Here is a 27365-nt window from a genome sequence, read left to right on the forward strand (position 1 = left end):
TATTTGTAGCACAGTAAACTGTCCAAGGTCAGGGCGGACAGAGTATCTGCAGCACAGTAAACTGTCCGAGGTCAGGATGGGCAGCGAAGAGTTAATACAGAGTTCTGGCACAGGACATGGAGTGGAAAGTCACAATCCAGGGAATGAGCAGAAAATCGGTCATGGGTAACCAACGGAAACAACACTAGCAAGCTAGGAAACCTATTGCTCAGGCACCCTTCCATAGGGTAGGTGCCTAAAGTACCCCAATCTATATACAGTTCATAGATAGAGTAGTGGGTATTCACTAGAGATGAGCAAATTTCAAAAAAATTCGATTCGGCTGGTTCGCCGAATTTTTCAAATAAATTTGGTTCGATCCGAATTTATTCATGGCGAAACGCAAAAAAAAATGGCTATTTCCTGGCTGCAAAGAGCCTTTATACAGTAGTGGTGTAGAACACTGTACCTTGCAGTAACACGCATAGGGAGTCTGCTGTGATAGTGAAACAATACTGTGAGTCAGTATGACATGCAGATGACAGGCGTCGCTCTTAGATTTACTGCACACTTCACTTATTTGGGCAGTTACGGGGCAAAAAAACAGACCAAATAACTCAAGTGTGAACTCAGCCTTACAGGTTTATGTTACCGCCAAGAAGAAGCGCACTCATTTTACACTGTCGGCAGCTGATTCCACATAGATGTCTACAGAACCTGTTCTATTAAACGCTTACACAAGTAGAGCCCCCCCTGACAGAGTGGAGAGGGTGTAGGTTTGTGTTGACATCACTGATTATTTTGCCCTTCCTCTGATTCGTCAGAACAATAAACCCCAAAAAACGGATCCTGTCTGTGGAGCATCCGCCTTCACTCGGTCAGCATTTGGTCAGTAATCCATCAGTATTGATAAAGCAAAAAAAAAACTGGAGTGGAGAGATGACATGTGAATGAAATATTTGGAATAATGGAAAATTTTACTTGTCTTCTGTGTTTTGTACCCACTCCTGCATTGGCTACCAAATCATAAGCCAATACTGATGCAAAATAGGGACCATGTCATGCAGGCCTTATAGCTATTACACAGACAGGGTCCGTTGTGCGTCTCATTTTTCCTTCCTTCTGACAGATCAGAAGAAGGGTCAAATAAATGATGATGTCAGCCAGGCCGAAAGGCAAAATAGTGGTCGAGTCATAAAGTTGGGAGGGTGGGAACAGCATGAGAAGTCCACAGAGTGGCCCTATGACATAGTGGTGAGGTGGAAGCAGCATGAGGAGACCACAGAGTGGCACAATGACAGTGTGGAGGTGTCAGCAGCATCAGGAGGCCACAGAGTGGCACAATAACTGTGTGGAGGTGGCAGCAGCAGCATCAGGAGGCCACAGACTGGCACAATGACAGAGTGTGGAGGTGGCGGCAGAAGCAGCATCAGGAGGAGGCCACAGGATGGCACAATGACAGTGTGGAGGTGGCGGCAGCATTAGAAGGCCACAGACTGGCACAATGAAAGAGTGCGGAGGCGGCGGCAGCAGCAGCATCAGGAGGAGGCCACAGGATGGCACAATTACAGTGTGGTGGTGGCGGCAGCATCAGGAGGCCACAGAGTGGCACAATGACAAAGTGTGGAGGTGGTTGCAGCAGAAGCATCAGGAGGAGGCCACAGGGTGGCACAATGACAGTGTGGAGGTGGCAGAAGCAGCAGCATAAGGAGGAGGCCACAGGATGGCACAATGACAGTGTGGAGGTGGCGGCAGCATCAGGAGGCCACAGAGTGGAACAATGACAGAGTGTGGAGGTAGTGGCAGCAGCAGCATCAGGAGGAGGCTACAGGGTGGCACAATGTCAGCGTGGAGGTGGCAGAGGCAGCAGTAGCATGAGGAGACAACAGAGTAGCACAATAATAGTGTGGAAGTGGCAGCAGCAGCATCAGGAGGCCATATAGTGGCACCATGACAGAGTGTGGAGGTGGCGGCAGCATCAAGAGGAGGCCACAAGGTGGCACATTGACAGTGTGGAGGTGGCAGCAGCAGCATCAGGAGGCCACAGAGTGGCACAATGACAGAGTGTGGAGGTGGCAGCAGCTGCAGGAGTAGTGTTGATCGCGAATATTCGAATGACAAATTTTTATTGCGAATATTGGCACTTCGAGAATTCGCAAAATATTTAGAATATAGTCCTATATATTCGTATTCGCGAATAGTGTTGATCGTGAATATTCTAATTGCGAAGTTATTGCGAATATCGGCACTTAGCAACATCCCTAGCAACCAATAGGAAAGTTGCCTACCCCTTAGTGTTGATCGCGAATATTCTAATTGCAAATTTTTATTGGGAATATATTACATTGCCGATTTTCGCAATCAAGTAACTAATGACTGGAGATCCCGAATTCTCGAATTTGCGAATTTATGGCGAATATTTGGCCAAAGATTCGCAAAATATCGTGAATTCGAATATTGCCTATGCCACTCATCACTAATCAGGAGGCCACAGAGTGGCAAGGTGACATAGTGTGGAGGTGGTAGCAGCAGCATCAGGAGACCACAGAGTGGCAAGGTGACATAGTGTGGAGGTGGCAGCAGCATCAGGAGACCACAGAGTGGCACAATGACAGTGTGGAGGTGGCAGCAGCAGCATTAATTGTTCCTATTACCCAGGCTGTAAACTCCCCTACTGAACCCTGTTCTGCTTCAAAACTGTGGAATAATTCCTCCCTATCCTTTCCCTACACTTCTAATGCTCTTTCCCTGAACTTCTATTTAGCAAAATAAAGGTTTTCAAGTCTTTCCTAGCACTGTCTCTAGTGCCTGCTGATGTCTCTCCTTGCACTAACTACACTGGAAAATGGCTGAATCCGAGATGGCTGAGGCTATTTATAGGGCTGTGACATCACAGGGCTGGCTGGCTGCTGATTGGCTGCATGCATGGCATTGTGGGTGATCCTTTGTCCCTTTGCTCCATGTCCTAACACGTGCAGCAGCCATTTTAGTAAAAAATTCGATTCTTTACCACGAAGCGTGAAAAAATTCGGATTCGGTGCAAATCTAATTTTTCTCTAAATTCGGATCGAAATTCTACTTCGTCAACTTCGATTCGCTCATCTCTAGTATTCGCCAACAGTCCACATCAGTTTAAACCCTCTTCTATGTACATAAAATAATAATGGATGTCTCACTTAAAGGGAACCTGTCATCAACATTATGCTGACATCACTGAGGGCAGTATAAAATAGTGACAGAAATGCTGATCTCAGCGCTGTGTCACTTATCAGCTAAAAGTAAGTGGTTGCTGAGAACCAGCATCATAATCACTGCAGCCCAGGCCTTGAGATGAGTCACATCCACCTGAGAAGAGTCCTGGTTATTATAATCTCCTGCCCACCTGCTGATGATTAGCAGAAAAAGAGGTAGAAGCCTGTCAGTCATCAGCAGGTGGGCGGAAGATCATAAATAACAAGGACTCTTCTCAGGAGGCCAGGACTCTTTTCCAGGCCTAATCTGCAATGATTGTGATGTTGGTTCTCGGCAACCACTTAATTTTAATTTAGAAATGACAGACCGCTGAAATCAACTCACCTTCTCTACTTCATTCTGCCGTTAGTATGGGCAGCATAAAGGTGATGACAGGTTCCCTTTAAGGATGTCTCGTCCATGTAGACAAAAACCTCTCTCTGTGCTTGGCTGTCATTTGGGGAAGGTTAATGTTCCGAGCTGGCTCTTCGCCGTAGGCAGAAGATCCCATAATCCTAACAAGTGTCACATACTGTAATTGATTGATCAAATCTAAGCTTTGCTAATGCTTTAAACAGCCCATCTGTTCTCCGAGACCTGAGTAGAGGAACGTACAGGCGTCTTACGCCTTCCAATTAGCCAAAGCAATTTCACAATTAAGACAATTGAATTAACAATGGATTATGTCAGGCTGGGGAAGGATAAGCACTTCTCATGTCTAGGAAAAAAAAATACTGTTCTCATTTGAGAAGTCTTGAAACAATGATGCAATACGTCGCCTGTTTCTATGGGTGAACCTTGAGAATATGGTTGCCAGGTTCTCCTTATTTAAAGGAGGTGTCTCCCAACAAATGTTTTATAAATTGTTAATATGACTTGCCAAAAACCAGTGATAGGCTGGTGGCCAGCATTAGGATGCACCAACATTTCCCGAAATGGGACAGCTTTAGTCACAGGCACTAGCAGGGATTAAGCCATGCATTCACGACTTGGTGGTCAAATTGGAAGTACACCCGGTACCTATCAGACATATTTTCATATGCTGGAAATATCTCAGGTGCTAATACCCCTTTAATTTTGATAGCAACCCTTGTGATTGGGTAAATCTTCCAATGTGGAGCTCGTACTCAAAAAGTTGTGCCCCTTACTTTAGACTGAAATTAATGAAACTCTACGGTACCTCAGAATGGGACGGCGTTAATCCCAGACATTGACTGAAATGAATAGGACTTCTGGAAAGTGCTGAGTACCCAGGGTTATCTGTAACTGAGCCTTTTTAACATGGAGATTCCTAGAGGGTTCCTCTGAATTTCTATCGAACTTATTGAACCCTACCTTAAAAGTATGGTATGACTAGGTTCCTATTCTGCTTTCCCGCAATGATCTAAAAGATATCTGAGGGTATTAATTTACTGTGAGCATGACTATAACCAGGGTTTCCACTTCAGACCCTTTTACTATCCACACTGACTATTTGTTGTCACCGCCAGTTCTGTGAGAAGGTCTGGCAGACGTCCTTCTCTACCTCTTGCATGACGTTCTTTGTTTTGGTTTCACTTTGTCATCTCCTTTCCTTCTCCCAGGTGTCACCTATTTAGACTAATCATCTCCCTTTATATTCCCTCCCATACTGCCTCACTTTGAGGTTTATACTACTTCCTGGATGAAGTGTTCACTGCTGGAGGCTGCTGCTGCTGCTGTTTGCTCAGATAAGTCTTTTCATGTATTGTGTTTCCTTGCTGGCTTGATTCTAGGTGACCCTGACTCCGTCCGTATTAAGTGCAGGGAGCCGGTGGTCGTGTCCCCTCACTATTATAGGGTTTTCAGGTGTCGCACAGTCTTAGGTATGTGGGCATGCAATCGTCTACCATTGAGACCCTTGCATGGGCATAGCAGTCAGGGAGAGCTCTTAGGGTTTTATAGGGCTCACCTATATGCTCCTTAGTTTGGGATCAAGCCAGTCGGACGTTTATTCATAAGTTCCAGCTATCTGCAACATCATCCGTGACATTTGTACAGAAAACCACACAAACTGGGCCAAAAGAACTAATGAATAGTTTTAACCCCTTAAGGACCGGGCTCATTTTCACCTTCAGGACCAGGCCATTTTTTGCAAATCTGACCAGTGTCACTTTATGTGGTGATAACTTTAAATGCTTTGACTTATCCAGGCCATTCTGAAATAGTTTTTTCGTCACATATTGTACTTCATGACACTGGTAAAATGGAGTCAAAAATTTTTATTTTTATTTATTAAAAAAAATACCAAATTTTCCCAAAATTTTGAAAAATTTGCAAATTTCCAAGTTTCAATTTCTCTACTTCTATAATACATATTAATACCTACAAAAATAGTTATTACGTTACATTTCCCATATGTCTTCTTCATGTTAGGATCATTTTGGGAATGACATTTTATTTTTGGGGGACGTTACAAGGCTTAGAAGTTTAAAAGTAAATCTTGAAATTTCTCCGAAATTTTCAAAAAACAACTTTTTAAGGAACAGTTCAGGTCTGAAGTCACTTTGTGAAGCTTACATGATAGAAACCACCCAAAAATGACCCCTTTCTAGAAACGACACCTCTCAAGGTATTCAAAAACTGATTTTTACAAACGTTGTTAACCTTTTAGGTGTTCCACAAGATTGGTCCCAGTACAGATCCCTGTGGAACCCCACAGGTCATGTTACCAGTGGGGTTCCACAGGGATCTGTACTGGGACCAATTTTGTTTAATATCTTCATAAGTGATATTGCAAAAGGCCTCGATGGTAAGGTTTGTCTTTTTGCTGATGACACAAAGATATGTAACAGGGTTGATGTTCCTGGAGGGAAACGCCAAATGGAAAAGGATTTAGGAAAACTAGAAGAATGGTCAGAACTCTGGCAACTGAAATTTAATGTGGATAAGTGCAAGATAATGCACCTGGGGCGTAAAAACCAAAGGGCAGAATATAGAATATTTGACACGGTCCTGACCTCAGTATCTGAGGAAAGGGATTTAGGAGCAATTATTTCAGAAGACTTAAAGGTGGGAAGACAATGTAATAGAGCAGCACGAAATGCCAGCAGAATGCTTGGATGTATAGGGAGAGGTATAAGCAGTAGAAAGAGTGAAGTGCTTATGCCGCTGTACAGAACACTGGTGAGACCTCACTTGGAATATTGTGCGCAGTACTGGAGGCCATATCTCCAGAAGGATATAGCTACTCTAGAGAGAGTTCAGAGAAGAGCTACTAAACTTGTACATGGATTGCAGGATAAAACTTACCAGGAAAGGTTAAAGGACCTTAATATGTATAGCTTGGAAGAAAGAAGAGACAGAGGGGATATGATAGAAACTTTTAAATACATAAAGGGAATCAACTCGGTAAAAGAGGAGAGAATATTTAAAAGAAGAAAAACTACCACAAGAGGACACAGTTTTAAATTAGAGGGGCAAAGGTTTAAAAGTAATATAATGAGGTATAATATAGAGAGCACTCAATATCTGTTGCTATATATCAGGTCCGATTTGTTTATAAATGATTTATTAAATCACAATATAGCATACATAACATGAATTATACATCACTACGAACATGAATCACAGATGAATTCAGAATAATTTTAATTAAATTAATATTTTAGTATATTTTAGCCAACAAAAACTCTTTAACAATCATACAGAACTTATATCGTTTTTTAACAATTTTATGTTTATATATATAAAATGTTTATTGAAATGTTTATTGGTATTTTTATAAAAATAATAAATAAAATTTTTAGATTATAGAATGATATTTGTTACAGAATTATATAGTGCATATGAATCAGGTCTGTTTAATGTATATGATATATATCAATGTATATAATATATATTTATAGTAGAGAAAAATGCTGAATATCCTGATTGAATAGTATGAGGAATGATTTCAAAAGCACCTCACTCCAAACCAGATTTTGTAATGAGCCCTAATCAAGTAAAAGAGGTGTAACCCGCTTTAGGGTATATAAGGAAGTAAAGATGGATCTCATAACCAGCTACTGAGGAAGAGGTCAGAGACCTTGAAACGCGTATAGCGGATGGGATCCTTAAATTGAAAAAGACACCTCACCATACTGGAATCATCAGCTGATCAGCACGCACAGTTACGAACATAACCGCATAGACGGTAACTGATATCATCCCTGACTCACCATAGGAGCCTCGAACTGATCTACAAGTGAGGATTCCCTGACGCCCTGATCTCGTGGAGTGCCGGTAAAATACAGGACGCCAGCTACACGTGGGGCGCATAGAAGTCAGTTGTGAGCAGATTCTTTATTCACCGTAACGACACTGCGGATTATAGCTATCGGAAGATATCCTATAGCGTTATAAAGAAGCCGGGTGAGTGTACTGACCTGTGGTGGGACGCCACCACGGGCTGATACGCACAAGCTGGACCCCAAATAGTGAGTAATATTGAACTTTATACTCACGGAGATACCGCATAAGACTGTGAACTGTCTCTTTTTTTCCCCCAGCATAAACACACGATTGAGATTCTGTAGCGCTGCAAATATAGGTGTAGCGCTTATAAGGATATGAATAGGATATTCTACATTTTTTAATATAAGTTTTAATTTTTACTGATATATATCTGAAATCATCTATTAACAAACTGTGATATTTTACATCAGACTGAGTTATTTTACATTTTATACTGTTCAACTCTAATCTAATTCATGTTATGTATGCTATATTGTGATTTAATAAATAATTTATAAACAAATCGGACCTGATATATAGCAACAGATATTGAGTGCTCACTATATTATACCTCATTTTCTAAATCCCATATTGTGGTCAGGGTGAACCACACCTTAGTTTGAGCACCTACCCTAGCGGTCTGAAGGGTGAGCCACTATAAACCTATACCATTTAAAAGTAATATAAGGAAGTATTACTTTACTGAGAGAGTAGTGGATGCATGGAATAGCCTTCCTGCAGAAGTGGTAGCTGCAAATACAGTGAAGGGGTTTAAGCATGCATGGGATAGGCATAAGGCTATCCTTCATATAAGATAGGGCCAGGGACTATTCATAGTATTCAGATATATTGGGCAGACTAGATGGGCCAAATGGTTCTTATCTGCCGACACATTCTATGTTTCTATGTTTCTAATTAATGGAAAATAGAGATGCAATTTCAAAATTTCACTTTTTTGGCAGATTTTCCATTTTAATATTTTTTATTAGGGTTAACAGCCAAACAAAACTCATTATTTATGGCCCTGATTCTGTAGTTTACAGAAACACCCCATATGTGGTTGTAAACTGCTGTACGGGCACACGGCAGGGCGCAGAAGGAAAGGAATGCCATACGGTTTTTGGAAGGCAGATTTTGCTAGACTGTTTTTTTGGACACCATGTCCCATTTGAAGCCCCCCTGATGCACCCCTAGAGTAGAAACTCCAAAAAAGTGACCCCATTTTAGAAACTACGGGATAGGGTGGAAGTTTTGTTGGTACTAGTTTAGGGTACATATGATTTTTGGTTGCTCTATATTAGACTTTTTGTGAGGCAAGGTAACAAGAAATTGCTTTTTTGGCACCGTTTTTTTTTTGTTATTTACAACATTCATCTGACAGGTTAGATCATGTGGTATTTTTATAGAGCAGGTTGTCATGGACGCGGCGATACCTAATATGTATACAATTTTTTTAGTTATGTAAGTTTTACACGATGATTTCATTTAGAAACAAAAAAAATCATGTTTTAGTGTCTCCATAGTCTGAGAGCCATAGTTTTTTCAGTTTTTGGGTGATTACCTTGGTTAGGGTCTCATTTTTCGTGGGATGAGATGACGGTTTGATTGGCACTATTTTGGGGTGCATATGACTTTTTGATTGCTTGCTATTACACTTTTTGTGACGTAAGATGACAAAAAATTGCTTTTTTTACACCGTTTTTATTATTATTTTTTAGGGGTTAGTTCATGTGATATTTTTATAGAGCCGATCGATACGGATGCGGAGATACCTAATATGTATACTTTTTTTTATTTATGTAAGTTTTACACAATGATTTCATTTTTGAAAAAAAAAAATCATGTTTTAGTGTTCATAGTCTAAGAGCCATAGTTTTTTCAGTTTTTGGGCGATTATCTTGGGTAGGGTATGATTTTTGTGGGATGAGACAACGGTTTGATTGGTACTATTTTGGCGTACATGCGACTTTTTTGATCACTTTTATTACCTTTTTTGGGAAGTAAGGTGGGCAAAATTTCAATTTCCTCATAGTTTTTATTTTTTATTTTTATGTCGTTCACCGTGCGGGGAAAGGAACATGACCGTTTTATATATCAGGTCGTTACGGACGCGGCGATACCTAATATGTGTAGTGTATTTTATTTTTTCAATTTTTTTTTGTGATAAATGTGTTTTTTTTTATCTTTACTTTTTTCACTTTTTTTTACATTTTTTTGACCCAGACCCACTTAGTTCTTGAAGATTCAGTGGGTCTGATGTCTGTATAATACAGTACAGTACACTATATAGTGTATTGTACTGTATTTTACTTACACTTTGTCTGAACAGATCTATGCCTTTAGCACAGATCTGTTCAGCACCATGGACAGCAGGATGCCATGGGAACCTTCCCCGTGTGCCACAACTGAGCAGACGGGGAAGGGGAAGGCGGGGGGCTCCCTCCCTCTGTGACACCATCCTGTCCGGGGCCTGCAAAGGCACAGCAGCCCCCCGATGGGAGAGGGAGCTCCCTGACTGTTAATCTTTTCCATACAGCGGTCCGTACGGAAAGGGTTAAACAGCTGACATCACAGCACAGATGTAAGCTGTTTATACCAGGATCGCGATCCCGCCTGCCGCACCGCCCGCCTCCCGCACCGCCCGCCTCCCGCACCGCCTGCAACCCCCCCTGCACCACCCGCCGGCATAAAATCATTCAGGGGTGTAGGGGGGGGGTGAAAAAATCTTTATTTTGGGCATTTTAAAGTTACTGATCCCCACGGTCAGGGACCGTGGGGATCAGAAACTGCAGAAAGCGTTGCAAACCGCAGGTCTGAATTGACCTGCGGTTTGCTGCGATCGCCGATACGGGGGGTCACATGACCCCCCCCTGGCGTTGTGACAGGATGCCCGCTGAATGATTTCAGTGGGCATCCTGTTCCGATTAACCCCCAGCCGCAATCGCGTTTTAAACCCATGACGTACCGGTACGTCATGTGTCCTTAAGGACTCGGGAAACATGCCGTACCGGTACGTCATGTGTCCTTAAGGGGTTAACTTTTTTTTAAAGGAGATAGACACCTTTGACTTTGATGTTGAAAAAATAATTCTTGCATGTGTTAGGCTACTTTCACACTTGCGTTCGGAGCGGATCCGTCTGATGTTTCATCAGACGGATCCGCTCCGATAATGCAGACGTTCGCATCCGTTCAGAACGGATGCGTCTGCATTAAAACTTCGAAAATTTTCTAAGTGTGAAAGTTGTCTGAGCGGACCCGTTCAGACTTTACATTGTAAGTCAATGGGGAACGGATCCGCTTGAAGATTGAGCCATATGGTGTCATCTTCAAGCGGATCCGCCCCCATTGACTTACATTGTAAGTCTGGACGGATCCGCTCGCCTGCAAGCAGCGTTCAGGTGTCCGCTCACTGAGCGGAGCGGAGGCTGAACGCTGGCAGGCGGATGCATTCTCAGTGGATCCGCCTCCACTGAGAATGCATTGGGGCCAGACGGATGCGTTCGGGACCGCTCGTGAGCCCCTTCAAACGGAGCGCACGAGCGGACACCCGAACGCTAGTGTGAAAGTAGCCTTAGTTGTTATTGTCGACAAAATGTTGCGCTAAGTTTCAGGCTTCAATCTTCATACCTTCAATCATTTTCAGACCCCATAATGAACGCGTTCCTCCCAGGACTACATGATGGATTGGTGTGTCTAGGATGTTGCTGTCTTCCCTTGCATCCTGCCTTGTCTGTGCTTTCCTCCCTATCTACAGCATGTGTGAACGACCTTTCTTGGATCCTCTCCCCTTTCTTCACACTCTGATCTGCCATATACCTCCTCCTCCCCCTCCTTGCTGCTATTTCTACACTGAATACCAATATTAGCCGACGTATAAGGGCCACGTAGATCAAACACAACTCAACTCAACTCCTACAACAAAAGTATGTATACCCACAAATCAATCAGAATCCAAACCAATCGCAAAATAACAGTTACTTTATTTCATCATTGTATTAAAAACATATAAAGAAGAGTCCATAAAACATTGGTAAAATACATGAGTGAGGGACCACTGGAAAATGTTAGCAGAAATTACATCCACACTGGAAAAAGGCAAACACAATATGGTAACATACTAACACCTACCCACTACCAACAAAGTAGGCCCAAATATAAAGCAGTCCTAATGATTGTCCAACAATAAGACTAAAGCATAAGACCATGTGCAAGCCCACAAGTGTATCTACCATACTAGTGTCCCTCACTCACCCAACGCGTTTCTCCTTCCATCTTCATCAGGGGAGCCCCCTTCCTCCCCTGACGAAGCCTGGAGGCGAAACGCATTGGTGAGTGAGGGACACTGATATGGTAGGTTTTGTGGACTCTTCTTTATATGTTTTCAATATGATGATGAAATAAAGTAACTGTTATTTTACGACTGGTTTGGATTCTGATTGATTGATTTATTGGTATTGTGGGGATTAGCTCTGGCAGGCAGGGTCGGCGGACGCAGTACAGAGGCAAAAAAAACTGTTTGTAAAACAAAACTTCAGTGTTTATTCACACATAAGGCCAAAACAAAACAACACTTTTCAGTCTTGGTGTTAGTTCACACAATGGAAAGTCCACAAAGCAAAAAATCACCTTGTTTGCAGTTTTATCTCCAGCGATCCACAGCAGGCTTTAGGGGGCCTGTTTCCCAGCGTGAGGCTCTCAGCCCTCCAGCACGGCACAAAGCCTCAGATCCCAAACACAGAGACTGACAGCGCTCCACTGTCAAAGAGGAGTCATCCACACCCAGCTGACACTGCTGGCTGGGTTTGATATAGGCCAGTCAAAACTCGGCCTCGAACGTGGGGAGTAGTCACCCACCCAGCACTTTTGATTACTCCTAGTAAGAGCCCTCCCGGATCGGCTATACAGCCATACTACAATAGCAAAAGTGTCAATCAGCACTAGCTGCCGCTGACACCTGAAATTACTGGCTCCTACTCTTACCCTTGAGCCTTCCCACAGTACACATACTTTTGTTGTAGGAGTTGTATTTCTACACTGATAGCAGTGAGGGGGAGGCAGAGGGAGTTCTGATGGATTTATTTCAAATTCAGCAGCACTATCTGCTAGGTGAAGGACTGCACATACTCTGCAACAAGCAAGATGGTAGGAAATCTGTAACATAGACTATTTAGAAAGTTGCTTCATTTTGCATTTAGGGAACAGAGTTACAAAACGTCTATGTGTAGTCCTTGCCTAAGACATCATCTTTCTAACTATGGCTAGTGTAACTACTTGAGAGGCTAATCATACTATTTTTTTTTATATTTTGGTGTCCATAATAGTTGCCAACTTAATTACCCTATAGGAGTGACAGAAGAAGGATATTCCTTAAAGAGGACCTTTCACCAGGATACATGTATTGAAATAGTTATATTACCTTACAGTGCGGCCCCCAGTGATGTCTTTCCGCTTTTTTTTTCTTCAAAGGACCCCCCCCCTTTTTGTCCACTGTGGTCCCCGTTTGTTTTGGTGCCTCATTTGCTAATGAGGCAATTCGGTTCAACTAAGCGGGGACTTGAATTTGTCCTGGGCGCGGTTATCTTCTCCCTGGCTGCGTGCGCATCCAATCAGAGCGGCCCGCTCTTAGCCAGGGAGAAGGAGCTCAAGTTCTTGCAGGAGAAGGAGCTGCGATTCTCGCGAGAACGTGAGCTCCTTCTCCCTGGCTAAGAGTGGGGCGCTCTGATTGGATGCGGAAAGACATCACTGGGGGCCGCACTGTAAGGTAATATAACTATTTCAATACATGTATCCTGGTGAAAAGTCCTCTTTAACTAGGTGGAAGATCCACTTAGGCAAGCAGGGGATTATCCAGTATGTGATACTTTGCGAGGGGGCACACCATTATGGTTGACATTAAGGACAGAAGGCTTGGGGTTTGCTCACCCCCAACACTCGTTCCATGACCCTTCAGGCTCATTTCTCACTCCCTTGCTGCCAACGAATGGATCTGAAGAGCAAAGTCCTGTACAGGTTATTAACACCCAGTAACAAAGGGCAGGAGACCAGTCTTGTCCTTCGCTATGAAGGCTGTAGAAGCCATTTGGTGTGTACGACCTTGTATATGGAAGACAATTCTATACAGTAAGGATGAAAATGTCTGTCTGTCTAGATCCTGTACAAGAAACAGCCGGAGTCCTTGAGTCTCCTTATAAAGGAAACCCTTGTTTGGCACCATACGAGGTACTAAAAGGACACCACGCAATATAATATTTTTACATGGGCTCTCAAGTTTTGCCACAGGAGGATGAAAAGCGTCCAGTGTCAGCAGGGAGATCCCCACCTCACGGTGTTACTGTTGTCACCAAGCTGACCGATATTCCACTGCTTACTCTGCCGCGCGCTCTCCCCTCTGGCTCCCCTCCATTTTGGCTCTCTCTATATTATCGCTTTATACAAACATCAATAACCTGGCACAATTGGCAATTCTTATTATACAGCAGCCAGTAATAAGATTCTGATAATGTGTCTTTCCTGCACAATAACCTTCCTAAAATTGCCTTTTGCCAAATCATCATTTAGTATTTGTTTGCGTAATTCGTGCAGCTGCTGCATCACCCGGGCGGCCGGGCGCCCCCGCTGCCATCTAATGAATTAATCCTGGTGTAGAGAGACGTCCGGGTGAGTGGAGTGGTCAAAGCTGATGCAGAACCTTCGCCTTTATTTACCCTGACTGGCAGTCAAAGGGCGAACAGCTTATTGAGGTCTCTCCTATCATATTGCAGGCGGCTCAGCAATTTGCAGATTATAAGTGATGGCATGTGGCAGACTGAGCGTAGGTAATGACTTCAAGACCGGAGGGTGGGTGGCGAGCCTGGGCGGGTGTATGGCGCACAAGGAGTCTGGAAAGGGCTTCACTTTCCATTGTATACAGAGTTACTATGTATTACTAGTAAGAAAGGAAACTGGAACATAAAGATAGATAGATATGAGATAAATAGATACAGTAGATAGATAGATTGATAGATATTAAATAGATAGATAGATAGAGATGGATAGATAGATATTAGATAGATATGAGATAGATAGATAGATAGATAGATAGATGATTGATAGATAGATGTGAGACAGACAGATTAATAGATAGATAGATAGATAGATAGATAGACAGACAGTAGTGTTGAGCGAGCATACTCGGATGAACACCAGCTCGGCTCGAGCATCGTGATGCTCGGCACATCGCGGTGTTCGGCGGAATACGCAGCCAATAAATGTGCAGGTAAGTACTGCCACTCTCTGTAATGCTGTAGCCATGTTGGTTACTGGCATTACAGTGATTGGCTGGCCGGAACGCTGTAAAACACCCGATGACACGTGGTTCGGCTCAGTGTTAGTCAGGGAGAGCTGTGCTATAGAAGGGACAGATAGTGTAGGGAATTGAATTGAATTTTTTTGTTAGGCAGGGTTGGTGTTAGAGACCCAAAAGTCCTTTTAAGGACTATTGTTGTATCTGGCAGCAATATATATTTTTAGTGCAACGTGCGCTAAATAGCTTGCAATTGTTTGGCCGCTGCAGACAGCAACATTATCTGCGCTACATCTCCTGTCTAACGTGTGCGTAGCCTAAAAATATCTGTGACATCCAGTGTACTTTTTCCGTAGACGCTGCGGACAGTGACATTACCTGCGCTAGATCTCCTGTATAACGTTTGTGCATCATAAAAATATCTGTGACATCCAGGGTACTTTTTCCGTAGACGCTGCGGACAGTGACATTACCTGCGCTACATGTCCTATATAACGTTTCCGCATCCCAAATATCTGTGACATTGTAATTTTTTCTTAGCCACTGTTGACAGCAGCGCCATTACCTGTGGTACCTCTCCTGTATAACGTTTCCACATCCCAAATATCAGTGACATTGACTGTAATTTTTTCTAAGCCGCTGGTGACAGCAGCGCCATTACCTGTGGTACCTCTCCTGTATAACGTTTCCGCATCCTAAATATCAGTGACATTGACTGAAATTTTTTCTTAGCCGCTGGTGACAGAAGCGCCATTACCTGTGGTACCTCTCCTGTATAACGTTTCCGCATCCCAAATATCTGTGACATTGACTGTCATTTATTTGCACATACACTTTAGAAAACTGCGCTACTGTATGTATGACATACTTGCAAGCATATATACCATTTAATATGATGAAGGCGAGCAGTAAGGGACGGGGAAGTGGCCGTGATGCTGATAGAGCACGCAGAGGCCGTGGCCCTGGGCACGGTGAAACTGTGCCTGCTGCTAGAGCACAAGTAAACACACTCATCCACGATACCTAGCTTCATGTCCCAGTTTGCAGGGCTGCGCAGGACACAACTCTCAAAGTCACACCAGTGCGACCAGGTGGTTCGATTGGATTGCAGCAGATAATGCTTCTAGTCGGTTAAGCACCACCCTATCTTCCACAAAGTCCAGTCTCAGTAGCCAAGAGTCTGGTCAACAGAATCCTCACCCTGATCCTCCTTTCTCCCACCATGGAGAGTCTTTGCAAACAAGTGATCCCACACTCAGATATACAGCGCCATTCCTTAATTTGGCCCGCTTGAAGAGGGACATGAGGAGACCTTGTGCCCTGATTCCAAAACTCTTGAGCATCCACAGTCAGAAGAAGATGGCAGTGGGGAACGGCAATTAGTGTTTTTCACGAGGTGGATAATGATGATGATACACAGTTGCCAATAAGTCAACGGCAATTAGTGTCTCAAGAGGTTGATGATGAGGATGAGACACAGTTGTCAATAAGTGAGGTTGTTGTTAGGTCAACAAGTCAGGAGAATGACCAGAGTGAGGAAGTGGAAGAGGAGGTGGTGGACGATGAAATCACTGGCCCAACCTGGGAAGGTGGCAAGCCGACCGAGGACAGCAGTACAGAGAGGGAGGGATCCGCAGCACCGCAACAGTCTGGAAGAGGCAGTGGGGTGCAAAGGGAGAAGGCGGGCCACACCAAACAGGCCCGCAACTGTTCCCCGGAGCACCCCCTTGCGGCAATCTCCCTTGCCAAGGGGTAGGTGTCCCGCAGTCTGGTGCTTTTTTGAGGAAAGTGCGGATGATAAAAGAATTGTCATTTGCAACCTGTGCCGTACCAAAATGAGCAAGGACGTGAACATTAGCAACATCACCACCACCACCATGATCCGCCACATGGCATCAAAGCACCCTAATAGGGGGGCCGAAAGCCTGGGTCCACAATCAGTGTCTGCGGGTCACACCATTGCCTCCTCTTCCCCTGTTTTACGTGCTGGCCAATCCCCTGTCCAAGACGCAGGCCCGACTTTCGCAAGCACCATCAGATAGCACATCGACTTCTGTGTCCCAGGGCAGCGTACAGATGTCCATACCCCAGGCCTTTGAACGAAAGCGCAAATACCCAGCAACCCACCCACAGGCCATAGCACTAAATGCGCAACTTTCCAAATTGCTGGCCCTGGAAATGTTGCCATTTAGGCTTGTGGACACTGAGGCTTTCCGCAGCATGATGGCGGCAGCCGTCCCTCGTTACTCAGTCCCCAGCCGCCACTATTTTTCCCGGTGTGCCGTCCCCACCTTACACCAGGATGTGTCCCGTAACATCACCCGTGCCCTGACCAATGCAGTTATTTGGAAGGTCCACTTAAGGACTGACACATGGACAAGTGCTTGTGGCCAGGGACCCTACATTTCCCTGACGGCACACTGGTTGAACGTTGTAGAGGCCAGGAGCGAGTCGTACCCTGGGATAGCACAGGTGCTACCGACGCCAAGAATTGCGGGCCCTACTTCCATCAGGATTTCCGCCACCACCTACATTAGTGTCTGAAACCCCCCTTCTCCTCCTCCAGCTCCTCCTCCACTTCCACCTCTGAATTCTCATCTTGCAGCACCAATCAGCCATCAGTCAGTAGCTGGAAGCAGTGTAGCACTGCAGTGGGAAAGCGGCAACAGGCCGTGCTGAAACTTATTTGCTTAGGTGACAAACAGTAGACCGCCGCAGAGTTGTGGCAGGATATAAGGGACCAGACTGAGCTGTGGCTCTCGCCACTCAACCTACAACCAGGCATGGTTGTGTCTGATAATGGCCTTAACTTGGTTGCGGCTTTGGAGCTCGGCAAGCTCACTCACATACCATGCCTAGCCCACATGTTAAACTTAGTGGTTCAGCGGTTTCTCAAAACCTACCCCAATTTGCCTGAGCTACTGGTGAAGGTGCGCCACGTGTGTGCCCATTTCCGAAAGTCAGCTACAGCTGCCGCCAGTCTGGCAGCGCTGCAGCAGTGCTTGCAATTGACAGCTGACCGACTGTTGTGCGACATGAGCACGCGCTGGAACTCCACGTTCCATATGTTGGCCAGGCTTTGTGAGCAGCAGAGGGCAGTAGTGGGATGCCAGCTGCAACATGGTCGTCGCCTTTCCAGTCAGCTTTCGCTCTTCACAAGCGACAAGTGAGAGGCGATGCCGCTATTATCAGCGTAACAATCCCACTTCTGTGTCTACTGAAACGCTCGCTGCTCACAATGAAGGCGGACGCTTTGCATGTGGAAGAGGTGAAAATGGGGGAAGACAGTACACAGGGTGATTGCCAGACTATCCTCAGTTCATCTTCTCATTGCGAATTGGATGATGATGAGGAGCAGCAGGGTAGTACCCATAGCAGGTTTATTCCATCTGTTCAGCATGGATGGGCCGAAGAGGAGGAAGAGGATGAGGAGATTGAGAGTCATCCTCCTGATCAGGACAGCAAAGTCTTGTCTGTTGGGACTCTGGCACACATGGCTGACTTTATGTTATGCTGCCTTTCCAGTGACTTATTAGGCTGCCCTCACTCCTAATGTTTTAGAGGGTCAACTCAGCAGCAGGCCCTCAACCATAATTTTATCGATGGTTAGCTCAGCAGCAGGCCTTCGCCCATAATTTTTTCCATGGTCAGATCAGCAGCAGACCCTCAACCATAATGTTTTAGATGGTCAGCTCAGCAGCAGGTCCTCGCCCATAATGTTTTAGATGGTCAGCTCGGCAGCAGGCCCTCACCCATAATGTTTTAGATGGTCAGCTCGGCAGCAGGCCCCCGCCCATAATGTTTTAGATGGTCAGCTCGGCAGCAGGCCTTCGCCTATAATGTTTTAGATGGTCAGCTCGGCAGCAGGCCCTCGCCCTTAATGTTTTAGATGGTCAGCTCAGCAGCAGGCCCTCGCCCACAATGTTTTAGATGGTCAGCTCAGCAGCAGGCCCTCGCCCATAATATTTTCAATGGTCAGATCAGCAGCAGGCCCTCACCCCTAATGTTTTAGATGGTCAGCTCAGCAGCAGGCCCTCGCCCCTAATGTTTTAGATCGTCATCCCAGCAATCAGGCCCTTGCCCATAATGTTTTAGATGGTCAGATCAGCAGCAGGCACTCGCCCCTAATGTTTTAGATGGTCAGCTCAGCAGCAGACCCTCACCCCTAATGTTTTAGATGGTCAGCTCAGCAGCAGGCCCTCGCTCATAATGTTTTAGATGGTCAGCTCAGCAGCAGGCCCTCGCCCATAATGTTTTAGATGGTCAGCTCAGCAGCAGGCCCTCGCTCATAATGTTTTAGATGATCAACTCAGCAGCAGACCCTCGCCCATAATGTTTTAGATGGTCAGCTCAGCAGCATGCCATCGCCCATAATGTTTTAGATGGTCAGCTTGGCAGCAGGTCCTCGCCCATAATGTTTTAGATAGTCAGCTCAGCAGCAGGCCCTTGCCCATAATGTTTTAGATGGTCAGCTCGGCAGCAGGCCCTCGCCCAAAATGTTTTAGATGGTCAACTCGGCAGCAGGCCCTCGTCCCTAAATGTTTTAGATGGTCAGCTCAGCAGCAGGCCCTCGCCCATAATTTTTTCCATGGTCAGATCAGCAGCAGGCCCTCGCCCCTAATGTTTTAGATGGTCAGCTCAGCAGCAGGCCCTTGCCCCTAATGTTTTAGATAGTCAGCTCAGCAATCAGGCCCTTGCCCATAATGTTTTAGATAGTCAGATCAGCAGCAGGCACTCGCCCCTAATGTTTTAGAGAGTCAGCTCAGCAGCAGACCCTCACGCCTAATGTTTTAGATGGTCAGATCAGCAGCAGGCCCTCGGCCTAATGTGTTAGAGGGTCACCAGCAGGCCCTTGCTCCTAATGTTTTTGAGGGTCACCAGCAGGACATCAATCATAATTTTTCAAGGGTGTGTATGATGCCCTCCTTTATGTGTAATAAAGGGTGTATTGGAGTGCCGGTTCCTTGTAATTTTTGGCAGCCCTTTCACTTAGTGCAAGTGTAGGAGTCCCACTCCCTGAACAATTGTACCACAATGTGAATGAGGCCCTCCTTTATGTGATATACAGGTTGTATCGGAGTGCCTCTTCCTTGTAATTTTTGGCAGCACTTGCACTTTATATACAAGTAAATATACAGGAAAGAATGTACTACTCGGACAACATCGTTCCCAGCAGCGACCTGGGAGTCCAAGATGCATGCAGACATCCTCCCCATGCTGTTCCCGAACCATTTCAGTGGTGTTTCCATCAATTTCTGACCTTTTCATGTGAACCAGACACCCTCCCTCTTCAGAGCAGGGAGTGCCTAGTTTAATGCTCGGGTTCTCCCATTGACTTCCATTGTGCTCGGTAGATCACCAAAGCATCCCGAGGTGTTCTACTCGAGCACCCGAGCACTTTGGTGCTCGATCAACACTAATAGATAGATATGATATGAGATAGATAGATAGATAGATAGATAGATAGATAGATAGATAATAGATTGTGTTATCCATTATCCAATATACAGAAGACATCCGCAGTACTCCTTGTTGATGAAAAAGTGTGAACAGGTGCAACGTTTCAGTTCTCGCACAGAACCATTTTCCAGCTTCAGTGGTTCTTTACATAGTGTGTATGTAGGGTGTATACATAGTGACATCACAATATGCAAATACATAATGAATTACTTCAAAAAGACCATATCAATAATCAATTCCCAGGTGACAAGGAGGCGGAGTATCGATGCCACTCACCACCATATCCCAGATTTCATGAGCGGTAGAATGGCGTCCTGTGTATCTAATTGTGCATGTGCAGAATGTCCTGCATCATACCCCGACGTGGGGTCACATGATTCTGCAGATCTGCTAAGAAGAATACTGCCGAGACCTAACTAGATGCTGTTCATGTTTGTGTATACGTATTGTAGATTCAATGTTCGGACGCTTTCTTAAAAGTATATACTGCATTTTTCCAACAATTGCAAAACTATCACACATACGATGTTGATTCATGGACACTTTCACAAGAGAACGGGAGCACTTGGCACTTTACTATTATAATTAGTGTTGAGCGAACTGAAGCATCCAAAGTGGAAGTTTAGGAAAAATACGATTTACAATGAATCTGAATTTCCTCGCACTTCGTGGTAACAAGTTTTTTTTTCCCCCTCTAAAATGGCCGATACATGTGTTACAAAGTGTAAGTAAGAAGCTGATATGACTCATAATGCTATGTAGCCACCAGCCAATCAGCAGCTAGCCAGCCACTGTGATGTCACAACCCTCTAAAAGCCTCATCTTCGCCATTTCACTGGGATCTGAACATAGGGAGAGACGTGACAAGCGCTAGTGACAGTGTTCAAGAATCCTGTAATTGTGGAATATTGGATAGGGAGACTGCAGGGACAGTGTAGGGAGATAGTACGGAGAGTTATTACACAATGTAGGGAGAGCATAGGGAGACTGCAGGGACAGTGTAGGGAGATAGTACGGAGAGTTATTACACAATGTAGGGAGAGCATAGGGAGACTGCAGGGACAGTGCAGGGACTGCAATCTGAAGGGATCCATAGGAGACAGCCCACTTTGTATCAATGTGTGTAGGGCACAGAGCTACCTACTTGAGCAGTGTCCACCTTGTTTAATAGATAGGCAATTCTATTAGACCTTGATTCTCAAATTGGGGTGATTAACCTGTCTACGTCTACTGTTATTGGGGTGTCCTCCTGTCTGTCATAGTATCTGTTTCACTACCAGAAAGCACTAGCTATGCATGTTGCTGCAATGCACAGTGATGTACACTGAGATACACTCTCCCTGCATGCTTCGTGACAAATTAATTCGGAAAACAAAGCAATTTTTGCGAAAAAATTTGACAAAACATCCAAATCGAAATTTTGAAATCATCTCTAATTATTATCATGTATATGGACTTTTTAAGTAATTCATTATGTATTTGCATGTTGTGATGTCACCATGGATACTATGTATACACCCTATGTAAAGAACTACTGATGCAGTATTGTATACAGTCATGTGAAAAAATTAGGACACCCTTTGAAAGCATGTGGTTTTTTGTAACATTTTTAATAAATGGTTATTTCATCTCCGTTTCAACAATACAGAGAGATTAAAGTAATCCGACTAAACAAAGAAAACTGAAGAAAAGTCTTTTCAAGATCTTCTGTAAATGTCATTCTACAAAAATGCCTATTCTAACTGAGGAAAAAGATAGGACACCCTTGCCCCTAATAGCGAGTGTTACCTCCTTTGGCTGAAATAACTGCAGTGAGACGGTTCTTGTAGCAATCTACCAGTCTTCGACATCGGTCTGAGGAAATTTTACCCCACTCCTCAATGCAGAACTTTTTCAGCTGTGAGATGTTTGAGGGGTTTCTTGCACGTACAGCCCTTTTCAAGTCACCCCACAGCATCTCAATGGGATTCAAATCTGGACTTTGACTTGGCCATTCCAGGACTCTCCATTTCTTCTTTTTCAGCCAATCTTTGGTTGATTTACTAGTATGTTTTGGGTCATTGTCATGTTGCATGGTCCAGTTCCGCTTCAGCTTTAATTTTCTAACTGATGGTCTCACATGTTCTTCAAGCACCTTCTGATACACAGTAGAATTCATCGTGGATTCTATGATGGTGAGCTGACCAGGTCCTGCTGCAGCAAAGCAGCCCCAAACCATGACACTTCCACCTCCATGCTTCACAGTTGGTATGAGGTTCTTTTCTTGGACTGCTGTGTTTGGTTTACGCCAAACATGTCCTCTGCTGTTGTGTCCAAATAATTCAATTTTGGACTCATCTGTCCAAAGAACATTATTCCAGAAGTCCTGGTCTTTGTCAACTTTATCTCTGGCAAATGTCAGTCTGGCCTCGATGTTTCTCTTGGAAAGCAAAGGTTTCCTCCTTGCACACCTCCCATGCAAGTTAAACTTGTACAGTCTCTTTCTGATTGTAGAGGCATGTACTTCTACATCAACAGTAGCCAGAGCCTGCTGTAGTTCTCGAGATGACACTTTAGGGTTTTTGGAGACCTCTTTTAGCATCTTGCGGTCTGCTCTTGGGGTGAACTTGCTGGGGCGACCAGTCCTGGGCATGTTGGCAGTTGTTTTGAAAGCCCTCCACTTGTAGACTATCTTCCGAACAGTGGAATGGCTGATTTCAAAATCTTTTGAGATCTTTTTAAATCCCTTCCCAGACTCATAGGCTGCTACAATCTTTTTTCTGAAGTCCTCTGACAGCTCTTTTGCTCTCACCATGGTGCTCACTCTCACTTCAACAGTCAGGAGCACACCAAACTAAATGTCTGAGGTTTAAATAGGGCAAGCCTCATTCAACATGCAGAGTAACGATCTACTAATTATGTGCACCTGGTGTGATATACCTGTGTGAGATCTGAGCCAATTTAAGAGGGAATACATGTGAGGGTGTCCTATCTTTTTCCTCAGTTAGAATAGGCATTTTTGTAGAATGACATTTACAGAAGATCTTGAAAAGACTTTTCTTCAGTTTTCTTTGTTTAGTTGGATTACTTTAATCTCTCTGTATTGTTGAAACGGAGATGAAATAACCATTTATTAAAAATGTTACAAAAAACCACATGCTTTCAAAGGGTGTCCTAATTTTTTCACATGACTGTATGTTGGAAAATGGTTCTGTGAGAGAACTGAAACGTCGCACCTGTCCACATGGGTAAATAAATAGATACTATAACACAAAACACCAGCAAAAATAAAAAGTTTGAAAGGGATTCGCAATCTTATGGAGGTTGGTCTTAAAATGTTGGCCGACAGTAAAGCACAGGTAGATAGGGTGGTAGATAGATATGTGGTAGGAGATATAGGGCAGTGCAGCACAGTATCTCTCTCTCTATCTATCATAGAAGAATGAGGCAGCACACCAGACAGATATGGTGAAAGGGTGGTGGACCTGCTTTATTCGCCCCAAACGAAACATTTCAGCCCAACACGATGAGGGGTTGGCTTGAGAAATGCCTCATTGCGTTGGGCTTAAACGTTGTGTTTGGGGTAAATAAAGTGGGTCCACCACCCTTTCACCATATCTGGAGTGCTGACTCATTCTTCTATTATTATTAGATAGATAGATAGATAAATCTTAGATACTGTGCTAGACTCCCCTAGATCTCCTACCACATATCTATCTACCACCCTATCTATCTGTGCTTTACCATCTGCCAATGGTGTAAGACTAACCTCCATGATCTGAACCTCCCACTCTTGTCTTGAAGACTTCTTTCATGCTCCACCAATTTTTTGGAAATAATGCACTACCTCGGACAATAATCTGATTAATTCCCAGCATCCACAGTTTTAAACATGTCCTAAAACACATCTTCATAGGCCGTTCTGTCAAATTCCCTAATCTAACACTTCTCTGTTTAAGCTCTCTTTCTTCATTATTCCTCAGAACCTGCCCCATTTTCTTCAGCAGTGTCCCCCACACTCCCTGCACCCCCATGCTCTTCATACCTGTGCATACACAGATACTGGCAGGTGACAGACTTCTGAATTTCTATGTGTACTCCCCTATTTAGTATAAAAGTTGGCAGGACCATTGTGCAAACCAAGCACTATTAGATTTGTGCCCCCCCCACCCCCACCCATTTGCTCTTCTTTTATTTTATTTATTAGTTTACTACTGTCATGTATGATTTGGTTTTTACATTTTCCTCTAAGTTGTGAAGAGCTTCAGAATATGTTGCTATATAAAACTTACAGTATTTCAGTTTTATCTTTATAATATGAAACTCCCTTTTAAATGTGGAACATCACATTTGAGCCCTTTTTTCCAACTAGAAATTGGCAGAACATGGTGGGACTTGTAGTTCCTGGCCAGCTGGTAGAGGTCCTGATGCAGCAGCATATTTTTGTGTGGGAACCTGATTGTCACCAGCCGGTAATATTTCACTGAGATCCCGAGAGAGGTGATTGTTTCAAAGACAAATTAGAGCTTTGTAGCATTAGCAAATTGGTCTAATTATCCTAGGTGCCCTGGGCTCCGGGTGTCAGCTCCAGTTTGGCTTCGTTATTTGAAGTGCTAATTGTCGGTTTAGAGAGAAGCTTAAATCTCTAGCAAGTTGGAGCCAAATGTTTCTGCTCATCTTTTCATATCCATGACATTGAGCGGGCCGCAACTTTCCTTATTTTTTTTATTCTAAGGGGAAATGGTCTCTGACATTTCATATAGTAGTGTGGTGGATTCTATAGTCCCTCCCGCACATGCAGTAGACTGTAGAAGACATGAGTTCAAAGCATTGTGCGATGAATGGCCTTGTTGTAGACGAAAGAACTGCAACATACCATGTTGACTTGTTCCAGTTGGCAATTATGGGAGTCTAACTCTCGCCAAAAACTAATTTATTGTTGCTTCTATATACTCTTCTGGCTTCATCATGAGGTGATGGTATGAACAACGTCTCTTCAGACTTAAATCATCATTCTCAAAGTCATGTTCAAGATTTTTATGGGTGTATCATCAATCATGTTCCTAGTCATGCTCTTCCTTTTTTCTGTTCTTCTTTCCAGCTCTCCACAAGGCTAGTCCGGCGAATGCCTGTTTTTCTCGACCCTTCATACACATGCATGCCTGAACAGTGGGAAGGAAAAAAGTTGCCACTGGACACCTCTGGTGGTGGCTTATTTTGCCAAGGACAAAGGGCTTGGCCATGTTGAAATCAAACTGCCTGATCTTTCTCATCCTTGATTCGGGATGTACCTGTAGAGAATCAGTCGGACACACTGAAATCGAAAGTGCCCTAATTGGCCTTAAAATTTGTGTATGACACTCTGTGGTCTCGCAGGACTCATATAGGACAATATTTTCTTTGGCCTCTCTTCTTAATTTTTTAAAGTTTTTCTTTCTCTCTCTCCTTCCCTTCTCTTTCATCCACCCGAATTAAATAACCAAAAATTTGAATAGCAACTAAAATGTAAAAAAATTTTGGGTAAAATACTATTTGCTTACAATCAATTCAATCTTTTCTAATAATTGTCTTTTCAAGGGCATTGGATCTTCTCATACTGTGTTTTGATTATTAAGCTAATTCTATGCAATTATATCTTATAATGGATAACCCTCACTAATTAACTTTATTGTTTTTTACATAGGGAGTTAATGCCGAGGACATTGGATGGCCAGATCACCATGGAAAAGACTCCCAGTTACTTTGTGACAAAGGAAGCTCCAGCTCGGATCTCTGCCATGTCGAAGGATGCTAAGGTGATTGTGGTGGTGAGAGACCCTGTAACTCGCATCATATCGGACTACACCCAGACGTTGTCCAAGAAGCCGGACATCCCCACATTTGAGAGCTTGACCTTTAAAAACAGAACTATGGGTCTTATCGACATCTCATGGAGTGCCATCCAGATTGGCATCTACGCCAAGCACTTGGAGAACTGGCTGCAGTATTTCCCTATGAGCCAGATCCTCTTTGTCAGCGGGGAGAGACTGATCACGGATCCCGCTGGAGAACTGGGACGTGTCCAGGATTTCCTGGGACTTAAACGAATCATCACAGACAAACATTTTTATTTCAACAAGACTAAGGGTTTCCCATGCTTGAAAAAAGCAGAGGGTAGCAGCAAACCCCACTGTCTGGGGAAAACCAAGGGCCGGACTCACCCCAACATAGAACCAGAAGTTGTCCAGAGATTGCGCGAGTTCTACAGGCCGTTCAACATGAAGTTCTACCAAATGACTGGCCATGACTTTGGCTGGAACAGCTAACACATATATGATCTATTATAGACACTATATATTTTTTTAACACAGAAAGTCAGAGTAAACATCTAGCATTGGCTCTTATGGTATAAGACAGCTTTTATTTCCCATAATGTGTATGAAGTCTTATTTATGTATAGTTACTTGCTTAGTCTAAGTTTTTTATTCATCAAGGGTTAATTTGTGTAATATTAGGTTATGAAGACTGACCATTGACATGGGATAACTGTTGGCCGAACACTACATCTCCTGAAAACCCCATACACTTGCATGTTCAGGTTTGGCCGAATGGGGGTGGGGAGATAGCTGCTGGCAGAGTTCTCCAGAGGTGGCTTATCTCCCCAAGAACAAAAGGACCGGGGAGTAAAATTCCATCTGCCCAATTTTTATCTCCCTTGACATCTGCCTTGGAGAAAGGTTTGGAGGTCATCATCATCATTAGATGGATGGCTGATCCCACCAAAATCAGTTTGGCCCTCATACATCTAACATGTATGGTCAGCCTTACCTGGTAGAACTTTATTATCATCAATTTTTTATGATATACTAACCCTACATTCCCTTTTTGTGGCTCCAAAATGTGTGCCCATGATGCTTTCCACCAAATTCCTACGTCTTTCCTGAGCACATCTTCCACCTACACACTAAAGCCTCTTCATCCCTTCACTGGCACATAGGGGGAGGAAATTCCCAGCCCGTTGACCACCATGTATTTTCATCCCTCCACTAAGTGCGGTTAAGCACAGTTATCAATAATGTAAGCACTTGCACCATTTACACTGCACTATGTGATCTGAACTACCTTGTGGATTTGCACTTTAAGTAACTTTATGCCTAAATCACTATGGGCCATGCTTTTCTACGCTTCATTACAGTTCCATATATAAAAGGGGTTTAGTGGG

The 27365-nt window shown here is 44.0% G+C and overlaps 1 protein-coding gene across 1 annotated transcript in view; it reads left to right on the plus strand.

Annotated features, from left to right (window-relative positions):
* Positions 1-26717, plus strand: part of LOC121004136 (heparan sulfate glucosamine 3-O-sulfotransferase 3A1-like) — a 132589-nt gene extending 105872 nt beyond the window's left edge. The window contains exon 2 of the mRNA XM_040436280.1: positions 25848-26717. Within this exon, the coding sequence (XP_040292214.1) occupies positions 25848-26469 (622 nt within the window). The 3' untranslated portion in view covers positions 26470-26717. The remainder of the gene's footprint in view (positions 1-25847) is intronic.
* Positions 26718-27365: the final 648 nt, after the last annotated feature.

The sequence above is a fragment of the Bufo bufo genome, chromosome 6 (assembly GCF_905171765.1).
Source record: "Bufo bufo chromosome 6, aBufBuf1.1, whole genome shotgun sequence".
NCBI classification, from domain to species: domain Eukaryota; kingdom Metazoa; phylum Chordata; class Amphibia; order Anura; family Bufonidae; genus Bufo; species Bufo bufo.